The following is an 11,291-nucleotide window of genomic DNA, read 5'->3' as shown; positions in this document are numbered from 1 at the left end:
GGCCTGTGAGTAGAAAATTTGATAACCCCAGCTTTAAAACTATATCAGCAGCAACAGAAAGGCAGTGCAGCTGGGTTGGGGGGGGGGTGAGTCAATTTGCCAAAATCTTTGGGGAATAAACAGAGCGACTTTCAAAGAGCGCCGCAGAACCTGGGGGCCAAAACAGAAAAGTTCCTGCTTCTTGTTGAGACCAGTCTGACTTATAGAAGTTGAAAAGGTCTCACTTGTTGTTTTGTAGGGATTGATTTGGCAGAGTTTCATATGGGCATTCTAACTAAGACATAGAACGTTTTAAGGCTTAACTAGTAAAAACTGACACCTTGGATTGCAAACCTAAGCATGTGTTTACTGAAAAATAAGTCACATTAAGATCAGTGGGGCTTAAGAATTAGCTTGTAAATACAAGAGGTTAAGTAAAAGAAGTCACTCCACTGATTTTGAAACTTCAAAGCTATTTTTAATAGACAAAAAGTAATTCAACAATTCCTCCTTGCCTCCCAGCTGCCACATTTTAACAGGGCACACATAACTTTGTATATCTATCTGCACATGTACCAGAACAGGGTACAGTATTATAGGGTCTCTCTATTGATTCTTCTGGGTATGTAACAAGGTCTAATTTCCTATTTGGCTAGAGCAGGGATAGCCAAAGTGGTGCCTTCCACTTTTTGTTGAACTACAGCTTCCATCATCCCTGCCCATTGGCCATGTTGGTTGGCTGTGGCTGATGAAAGTTGGAGTCCCACACTATTTGGATGATGCCAGGTTGACTATGCATAGATTCAAATGTCAATTACAGTACCATATGCATCTTGCTCACAATTAAATTGTAGGATTTCAGCCTTGTGCAGTTGAAATCCGTCCAGTTGAAATTGCACAAATTAATTGCATGTGAAGAGAAGAGCTTAAAAGCTCTTTTTGTGCTGGGCTTTCCTGACATCAAGAAGCTTTTAAGCTTTGTCTTGCTTACCAAGTTCTGGGATGCTCTTGCAGGAACTCAGACAGACCCATGGGATCCCCAAGCTTACTCACTAGGCTGGAAAGCAAGCTGGAGATACTTAAAAGCTCTCTGCCCTTGCTTGGAAGGTAAGGATGGTCTCATGGGGGCAGTTCCAAGAGGGTGGTTTGCGTATGCGTATTTTTGTATACATGCACCATCCCCAGAATGTAGCCCTTGTACAAGATGCAATTGTACAGCATTAAGCCTCTTTTTACATCAGAACAAGCAACATTCTCCCTTGCTCTCTGGTGATTCACATGACTGTTCCTCTGGATTTGTGCATCAACAGTTCCAGGAAAATTCTACAAAACGTTCTTCAAGGAAACAACCAGGAAGAAAGAGAAAATGGGCAAAAAGCAATGTGTCTTCATATTGAACTACAAATCTGGGTTTACAGATTACAAGCCTCCACACCCAAGCAACCCATCACTCTCACCAATGCAACAAGCGAAGTCAGATTCAGGTAGGGAGGAAATGACAGAGTGGTGTTGGAGAAACAAGCAGTGCTCTCTATCTCTCCTGAACCCATCAAATTTTACAGTCAGAGGTTTAATATCTACAACTTCCCACTACTGTATAAGCTTTTTCCTCACTCAAAGCATCCATAGGCTTTCTTTCCTGTGTGGATTATCTGATGGCCAATGAAACTCTCTCTAAAGTGGGAGTAGGGAACCACCAGGCCACCTGGCCAACTTAGGCCCATCAGACCTCCCTAATTTGGCTCACAGGGCCATTTTGGCACAGCCATGCCCATAGACCCTACACCCAATACCATGCATGATATCAGGTCAGACATTGGGGCAGGAAAAATGTGGCCAGGCCAAAAAGGGGTCACAGGCATCACCAGAGATCATCAGTGCTTGCACAGCCCTGCACCTTTGCCTGCATTGTTCAATTTCAAACTAAATCAATTTCAGTTTAGAACAATTCCTTGTACGAGTCTCCCAGTGTGTTCTCAACCTGGTTTTCCAACGAAAGCTTCTACCACACGCAGTACCTGTGAACATTTTCTTCCCCACTATGGATCCACAAATGTTTGAATACACAGTTTCTCCAGTTAAACTTTTCCCCACACAATGGGCATCCATAAAGCATCTCCTATATGGAGCCTACAATGATCTTCAAGATGGACCTTGTTCATGAAGGTTTTGCCACACGAGGGACATAGATAGGGTGCCTTCTCTGTAGGAGGAGTTTCCTGGGTTACAAATCCTGGTGTGCTAGGGCACACATTCCCAGGCTGGGAGGAGTACGACAATTTTTTCACCCACATGTGCGCCACAGTTTCCTTTGTGGACTTGCGGCCATCTAAGAGCTTGATGGGCTCATTTTGTGTCTTCACTGTCTTCTTTCCCTGCTGCCCTTCAGGTTCCCATTCTGGTTCTTGAGCCAGTGTCATCTTACTTTGAGGAAATTCTGCTATCCTTCCATTAGATACACCCTCTCTATCATTCCTTTTCCGCTGAGGAGTCTCCACCCTGAACTTACTTAGCCCCTCATTTCCTACAGGGATGGAGAGAAAGTTGAATTAACCCATCCCGATAAGAGACACAATGTTTGATCAACCAATCAGTTTGATTAATTCTTCAACACAGAGAATGAAACTTACATAGAGGTGTTGTGCTGGGTGGGACAAATCCATTATTATAACTTCCTGGCAGATGGATTGCTGTTGCTTAACAGGAGGGAGAGGGGGAAAGGTCAGTGTGGTGCAAAGGCACTGGCAGGAGCACTGGTCTGGCTCTCTCTGCTGGTGTGTTTGCACCATGCCAACCTCCTCATTCATCTATTGCCTGGTAAGCAGCAGTAACCCACCTACTGGGAAGCAGGCATAGCAACTCTGCCCCACCTACCGAGCCGCTTCTGAAAGGGCATAATAGGGGAAACATTTTACTGATCCGTGTACTGTTTCATAAAATTAAAGAGTAACTTAACAAATGTATATACAGTAATACAAGGAAAACTAGGGAACTGGATTGACCTCAGTAGTGGTCAAATCTGAAATCAAAGTTGCAATTAAGTCCCCAGCAGCTGTTCTGAGGAAGCACTGTTTTGCACCCAGCTCCAGTTGCTGGACTCCACCCCCCCCCCCCCCCCGCAAAAAAATAGCCCCAACAAAGCAGGTTTCCACAAGTCTATTGTCTGCTCATATCTGCAGCCTCAGAGTAATCTCTGACCTTTGGTGAGAGATGCCCTGGCAAGCAGTCGCCTCTTGCCTCTGGGCTCCATCTTGGTCTTGTGGATTCTCAGGTGGCCAGAAAGGGCATGTACCCCCCAGAAGGTTTTCTCGCACTCAAAGCACTGGTAAAGTCTTTCCCGCGTGTGAATCTGCCTGTGCTGAGCGAGGTTTGAGGAGAAAGTTCTGTACCCGCGCTGGAGTTTTTTCTCTTGTGGTAGATCTGCGATTCCTTCTGCAAACGCCTGGCTCATACCATGCAGAGTCGGCTCTCCTTGCTTCGTCCCTTGGTCACTCATTTGATGCCACATCACTCCAGGACTCAGGGAAACACCAGGACACAAAGGAACAGTGTTCTGGGTTTCTCCTGATCGGATCACAGATGGGCCTTGTCGCTCAGGGCTTCCTTGCTGAGAATTTTCAGTTTCCTTCCTTTTCATGCTCCAGCCTGTTGTGAAGGTGAGAAAACACAGGGGGGAATCATTGCTATTTTATACAAGAGACAGTTCTGCATTGTAGAGAGAACTGAGCTTTGAAGCACGATGGACAGAGTTCATTCTTAACTCTCTGGCACAGACTTACTGCCTGGCCTTGGGCAAACCCTGAACACCCAGCCTCAATACCTGCTGTCCAGAGAAAATATGCCAGCGATAATCAGTTGCTCAGGTCCTACTTATGGGATTCCCATGGGCATCTGCTTGGCCGCTCCCAGAAAAATATACTGGCCTAGATGGTTCTTAGGCCTAATCTAGCAGAACTGTTCTTATATTAAGTCATGATGGTAATGTCAATATCAGCAGCAGTGTTGCATCTGGGTATCAGTTGCTGGGAATCATATGAGGTGGTTTGCTCCGCTCATGGTCCTGCTTGTAGTTTTCCAAGGGACATAGCGGGGAAAATAAGGTGCTGGGCTAGGACGCAGGATTTGATCATGCAGGGCTCTCTTTCGAATATTCTTCTCTTGTAACATGGGAATAATGGGGACCACTATCCCCGTAACTAGATTACTGGAAGTACAAACACAGCCAATATCTCCATCTCAGTCTCTGCTCTCTCTAACTAATAAAGGATCTCGATAAGCAGGGGGATGGGAAAGGACCGTCTCTGTGTTTTAGACGCTGAAGAGCTGCTGCAAGTCAGAGCCGATAGTATTGGATCAGATGGTGCAAGACACTGATGTGGTTTCAGGCTGTTGCCTATGTACTCATCGCCACCAGGATGTAACCATGGAGTCTCTGTGATAACCCTTACCTGATAGAGTCTTACCTGGGAATGTATCTATATGATCAGAGTTTGGGACAAATACTACTTTTTCTTGTCCAACCAGGCTGGGTAAGACCAGTGGTCCTCCTACAGGTTGGAGACACAAATGATGAATGGGGAGAAAAGAGGAGTTTGTCTCACAACTGGGAGAAATATGGATGCCAGACAAATCCAATCCTTTTGGGGTGTGACAGCAGTGTACATATGCTTGAGATATTTACCTGAGAAAGCAACGGTCTCGTCCTCCTCCTCTAAAACTTTCCAGTACACAGGGCTCTGAATTGGATTGAGCGCAGCCTTCTCTGCTGTATCTGACAAGATAGTCGCACCCTTCAAATCAACTGTCCCCTGAAACTACAAGAGGGTTTCCTGCTCTGAATACAGAACTGTAGAAGGTCACATTCATGCCATACATTTAAAGCTAATTCCTTCCCTCTAAAGAAACCTGGACACACAGTTGTTTGTTATGGGTGCTGGAAATTGTATCTGTATGAGGAGTAAGCAGCAGTTCCCAGGATTCCTTGGCAGGTGCTTTTAAATGTATGGTGTCAGGAATGTGCCCCCTGCTCCGAGCACAGCAGAAGTCGGCCTCAGAAACTGAGCTAAATGAACAAGGGGCCGACTCTAAAGATGAGAGCTGTTTGTCAGAGTTTAGAGAGGACAGCCCAGACCCCCCTCCTTCCCAGGGAAGAAGCTGTTAGCTCCCAAGGAGAGGAAGAGTTGGAAGTCAGCCATAGCGTTGCCAGGCAACCATCAGATAAGCCAGAGTCTGAGTCTGTGTCTTCTGGGAGTGAGGAGAAGACAGGCTAGTCCCCCGTACTAGAAGATGGGAGAAGCTCAGAGAACAATGGAAGGGAAGGAGAAGAATGGCTCGATTTTGGCGTTCTTTCTGTTGGGGAAGGGACGATGAGACAGACTGAACAACTACTGTTAATGAGAGCAGGCGGGAAGACCGGGCTCTGGATGTGTTTCTTCTTGTAAATAAACTTACATAAAACTGACAGGGAGTTGTTGCTGCTTATTAGGCTGCTTGATTGCCAGAGATTGTTATATATGGCATGTATGTGACCTGGAAAAGACCTTCTTAGCCAATAAGTCTAATTTCCTGCTCAATGCAGGAGATTCAGAGCTAGAGTTCTCCAGGTTCGGATTGAAGATCTCCAGCAATTCTTACCATCAAAATGTTTCTCCTCATGTCCAACCAAAATCTCCCTTCCTGCCACTTAAATCCCTTAAATCTAGCCCCTTAGGTCCCTTACTATCACATATGCATCTGCTTCCTACAGAAACTAAGGTTTTTAGCGAAGTGGCATCAGTACTTGAAAACACAGTTTGGAGAAACAAGCTGTTGCTTGTCCAGTTGTTTTCAGGACAACCGATGGTTTGTTGAACAACCCAGTGGTGGAGCTTCATGGTCCAGCAACTGGGGGTGGGGTGGGGTGGGGTGGTGAGCAGGCAGGGGAATGGCTGGCGCGCGCGCATCCCAGGGGTGTGGCGTCCAGCGCGGGCGGGGAGGCAGCCACGATGGCACTCCACCGGGAACGCGCTGCCAGGAGCAGTGCAATCCCCCCACCCCCTCTTCCTCTGCCAGTGGAACAACCTATGGGTTAGTGCAGCAATGGCAAACTTCAGCCCATGGGCTTAGAATAGAATCCTAGAATCGGAAGAGACCACAAGGGCCATCCAGTCCAACGCCCTGCCAAGCAGGAAACACCATCAAAGCATTCCTGACAGATGGCTGTCAAGCCTCCGCTTAAAGACCTCCAAAGAAGGAGACTCCACCACACTCCTTGGCAGCAAATTCCACTGTCAAACAGCTCTCACTGTCAGGAAGTTCTTTCTCATGTTTAGGTGGAATCTTCTTTCTTGTGGTTTGAATCCATTGCTCCGTGTCCGCTTCTCTGGAGCAGCAGAAAACAACCTTTCTCCTTCCTCTATATGACATCCTTTTATATATTTGAACATGGCTATCATATCACCCCTTCATTAGGCTAAGGCATGGGTAGGCAACCTAAGGCCCGGGGGCCAAATCCGGCCCAATCACCTTCTAAATCTGGTAACCATACATTAGGCTGGACAGGCCTCCATGGTAATTTTGGGCAAATCAGTCAGGAATAGGAAAAACTAAAATGAAAAAGATGTCACCTTCTGAATTTGGCAGCAAGGTGACAGAAAAAAGCTGCCCAATTCAAAAAAACATGCAAAGGAAGATTCAGAAGCCTGCAGAAGGAGGGGAGATATCAGGACAGCTAACGCATGAACCCACCTCATCCAAGACACCTTCTGCCAACTCTGATCCATCAGGGCAATGCAAGGGAGCAGAGACACTTTGGGGTGTTGTTCTGCTGGCTGTAAGAGACAAGAACAGGTTATGTTTTCAGAAGCAACATTTGTATTGTTATTTATTTCAGTCATTCCCATGATCCATCCATTCTCAAAACATAATCAAAGCTGCTTACAAGTATCAGAGAGTTTGGACACACAAAGGAGGAGATCCACTTGTGGTAGCCACAGATCACAACAGGCATTCCACTAGTGGACGCCCTGTTCTTAGCAGAGCACCACAGCCAAATCCAATGGGCTGCTTGGACCAGCAGAGTTGTTTTGTTAACAGTACCTATTTTGTCGTCTTCTGCACAACAAAAAGTGCTTGCTCAGCAACATCAAAAATTCCAGACCACCTGCCAACTCCCTGCCCCATTACCAATCTCCACCCACTCACATTTCACCCCAAACTCCTCCCTCCCCTCCCAGTTTGCCCAGTCCCAAGATCCCCCAATTGCTGCTCATGTTTCTCCCCTTCACCCACCTCCCTTTCTGTCTGCACACTTCCTTCTATCAGCAGTGGCAGCTGTCAAGGTCAAAGGGGGGGGGGTGAGAGGTGGGCATAGAAAGGCCTGCCTCGGCCACCTGCCTGCCCCACTGCTCGGCCGGCCTATGGTGAGTCACTTAACCATTACATAGAAGTGTGGCACCACCACCACCCTGCTGCCTGGCTTCCTTGCAGATCTCTCTCTCGGCGGAGTGGGCCGCCATCTCCTCTGCTCTCAAGAAACTCTGGGTCATCTTCTGCAACGGCTCCTGAAACAGCAAGGAAAATTGCATCCCATAAAGTGGACTGAAACAGAAACATTAGGGATGGAGGCCATACTCAATTTCTGAAGAATTGGTGAAGTACAATAACCTTGCAAAATATACAGTTTTGCGTTTCCCCACTTCCCCTTTTATTTCCCCTTCGACACAGGTTCTGTTTCTCTTTCTCTCTTTCTCTCTTTTATTTACGTCTCACCATGTTTAGTGCACATATAATTATGTACTTTTTGAACTTTCAATAATAATTTTTTTTTAAAATACATTTTGCATTCCCATGAGGTTTCTTCATTCCTATTGTGCCTGAACGATGCTTGTGGAGACTGGTGGTCCATGGACCAGTTTGGGAACCTCTGCTGCACATCAAGCCTCTTATTAATGGCACAAGAGCAAGGCAGGCCTGTTTTCTCAGCAGTTGGCAACCCACATCACCTCTCTGCGCTGGCTTCAAACAGACAGGCCATTAAGTTTTCACATCATGCAAATCTCACCTCCAGTCTCCACATCTTGGCCTCTTGATGGTTCCTCAGGAGGTCTTCTGCCAGGGCCACTGCCTCGGCACAGGCTTTCGGGCTACATTTCTCCAACCTCTTCTGGGTTTCCTGGGGCAGGATGGCCAGGAACTGCTCCCGAACCACCAGATCCAGGATCTGCTCCTTTGTGTGTTTCTCTGGCTTCAACCACTGACGACAAAGCTCATGGAGCCGGCCATATGCCCTCTGCGGGTCTTCCACCTCCTGGAAGCGGAACTGCCTGAAGCACTGGCGCTGGACCTCCATTTTGATCGCATCCCCTTGTAAGATGGCAGCCTTCACTTTCCCATAGTCCTCTCTGTCACCAGCAGCCAGCTTTCCAAAGGCTCTGGCTGCTTCTCCGCTAAGGGCCGGCACAAGCCGAGCTGCCCATTCTTTTCTCGGCCATCGACAAGCTTCAGCAACTTTCTCAAAGGAGACCAGGAACCCTTCAGGATCATCTTCCCACAGTATGGACTCTGTGAATCCTGAATTCTCCAGAATCAGCTCTGGGGGCTGGAGGTCCTTCAGGAATTCTTCAGATTGGCTCACCCTCTGCTGTGGTGGCGGCTCCTGGGTTTTCCGGTTAACATTTTGTGGTGCTGCCCCTCTTGGAAACTCTTCAAAGAGGGCAATGCCTGGACCTTTCCCCAGGTCTTCACAGCTTATCTCCATTTTCAACTCTCAGTTCCCCCGCCCCTTATTCTCTTGGCAAAATCCTGTCAGTTACAACGGGTAGTTTTACGCGCATTTCTGAGGCCTTCAGCCTTTTCTTGAGAACATTCCCCAAGATGGATGGCAGGGATACTCCCTACAGGAAAGAGATAAGAGTAGAAAATAAGTATCTCTTTAGTTACCGGTACATGATATATACTTGAGAGAGAAGGCAACTTTTGCTGTTCTTTATTTCTACCAACTTCCCCCCCCCCAAAAAAAAATAATAATAATTAAGAAACAGTTTGGACAGTGTCTTGCCAAAGGCAAGGGGCTTCTTTCTCTGGCATACAGAAACAATACAAGACACAAGTGATGATAACGCTAAGGTTGCAGGTTCAATCCCTGTATGGGACAGCTGCATATTCCTGCATTGCAGGGGGTTGGAACAGATGATTGTCAGGATCCCGTCCAACTCTACAGTTCTAAGAAGTCTCAAGATTTATTAAACAGCAGGCAGATCATACATAAGAATATACCATACCAAGCAAGCAATGTCTCCTTTCAGCTGCTGGAAGCCCCCACTGTAGCCTCGAATCCCAGGGAACTTATAGGTTTTTCGAGGCTTGTTTGCTGAATTACTCGCCCCGCCCACAGAGAGAGAGCACTAAATTGCTCACACCTGGGGTGGACCACATAATCTGAGCTGCAGCTGCCAAGAAAAAGCCTAACACCACTCCAAGGTCATTAATCATGGGATAGGATAATCCCAATGTAATATTACATTGCACATTATCTCTTGCAAGTATTATACTGGCAGGTGGACAAATTACACAATCTAGCAAAACCATGCCTAGGAGAGCGGTGAAGGATGTTTTCCATGCAGATGTGTGGGGATAACCAACATCTGGGATAACCAGTAATTCCCAGAGTGCCTGCTCCCACTGGTTATGATTGGGTCCGCTGGTTATGAAACTGAAGGTCGTGAGAAGTTGCTTGGAGTTCTGAAGGTCGTTTCTGAAGGTTCCGGAGATTCCGGAGAGGAAAGGATAGGCAGAGCAAGAATAAGAAGGCGGCCAAAATAAAACTAAAAGAAACAAAAGACTAAGAGACTGCAGCCAATGGTGGAGTTTCGCTCTCCCAACTACTACTCTGTGCGGCTTGGTTTCTCTTTCGCTTTCTCTCTTGCTTGTCTCGCACGGTTGTTCTCTCTTGGCTTGTCTCGCGCACTCTACACACCGCTACAGAGAGCAGGGGCCATTTATTGATAAACTGAACAACGTCATAACATTAACATAGACCAATCACAACATTACATTTGGCTGAGTTTCTAGGCGGGAAACTGCTTTCCGACCGTTATTAGAGGCTTTTCTGGCGCGCTTTGTTGCAAGCGCGGAGGGATCCAGGCAGCAAACCTTTGCCGCATCTCTTTGCATTCCGTGCATTGCGCGGAAGGTTACTGTGCTGCGGCAAGGTGCAGGAAGCACCACAAACGTATTCCCACACAGATGGATATTTTTTATTATTATAAAAAAACAACTTTTCTCCCAAGGCACTTTGAGATAACCTGTTTATTGCAGGGTTGATTAGATGGCATCAGCTATTTAATGAACATACATTCATTGTTTGCATTGAGGAGAGATGCTGCGGCATCAGAACAAGTGCATTTTCCTGTCGCTTTCCTTACTGAAAAAAGCCCGGTCTTTTAGAAAATCAGGTTTGTTGTTAAATATCCCTCCCCCCCCAAAAAAAACCTAGAATCTGGACTACCCTCAGTCAACAGACCATAGGGCAAATCCACAACATACATTTATTTATTTATTTTCCAAAAAAATTATCTTATTTTAATTACCTTATCATTACTTCCTCTATTACTAAATCTAATCTAACTTCTATATCTGTAGCCTACCTATTTCTACCTGTCTGCATTTAAATACTTATTTTAACATATTTTTTCAAATACACTTTAAATTTAGTCCAATCTTTCTCCACCGCGTCGTCCATCTGGTTTCGGAGTTTCCTGGTCAGTTCCGCGAGCTCCATATAATCCATCATTTTCATCTGCCAATCTTGAATCATAGGTATTTCTTCTGTCTTCCAAGTCTTTGCCAGTAAAATCTTTGCTGCTGTTGTGGCGTACATAAAAACTATTCTATCTTCTCTTGAAATTTCTTGGTTTAGAATGCCCAGTAAAAAGGCTTTTGTTTTTTTACTAAACGTGTTTTCCAACACTTTTTTCAATTCATTATAAATCTTATCCCAGAAGTCTTTTACTTTCGGGCACATCCACCACATATGAAAGAATGTCCCTTCTGCTTGTTTACATTTCCAGCATTTACTACATTGTCCATGGTACATTTTAGCCAACTTAACTGGAGTTAAATACCATCTATACATCATTTTCATTAGATTTTCTCTCAGGCTATTACATGCTGAAAATGTTATACCTGTCTTCCACAACCTTTCCCAATCCTCCAACATAATATTGTGCCCTACATTTTTTTGCCCACTCAATCATTACCGATTTAACCATCTCATCTTTCGTATTCCACTCCAGCAACAAATTATACATTCTAGACAGATTTTTAACCTTTGG

The 11,291-nt window shown here is 45.9% G+C and overlaps 1 protein-coding gene across 1 annotated transcript; it reads right to left on the bottom strand.

Moving 5' to 3' along the window:
• Positions 1-2,018: 2,018 nt before the first annotated feature.
• LOC117042721 (zinc finger protein 174-like) lies at positions 2,019-8,830 on the bottom strand. The gene is made up of 7 exons (XM_033142342.1): positions 8,021-8,830; positions 7,400-7,520; positions 6,706-6,788; positions 4,661-4,793; positions 4,443-4,526; positions 3,135-3,624; positions 2,019-2,910 (listed from the first exon to the last, which is right to left on the bottom strand). The coding sequence occupies exons 1-6, from the start codon at positions 8,714-8,716 to the stop codon at positions 3,161-3,163; spliced, it is 1,581 nt and encodes a 526-aa protein (XP_032998233.1). The 5' UTR covers positions 8,717-8,830; the 3' UTR covers positions 2,019-2,910; positions 3,135-3,160.
• Positions 8,831-11,291: the final 2,461 nt, after the last annotated feature.

Source organism: Lacerta agilis, chromosome 2, assembly GCF_009819535.1.
Source record: "Lacerta agilis isolate rLacAgi1 chromosome 2, rLacAgi1.pri, whole genome shotgun sequence".
NCBI classification, from domain to species: domain Eukaryota; kingdom Metazoa; phylum Chordata; class Lepidosauria; order Squamata; family Lacertidae; genus Lacerta; species Lacerta agilis.
Note: the sequence above shows the minus strand (reverse complement) of the source record. Positions and strands in the feature narration are given on the sequence as shown.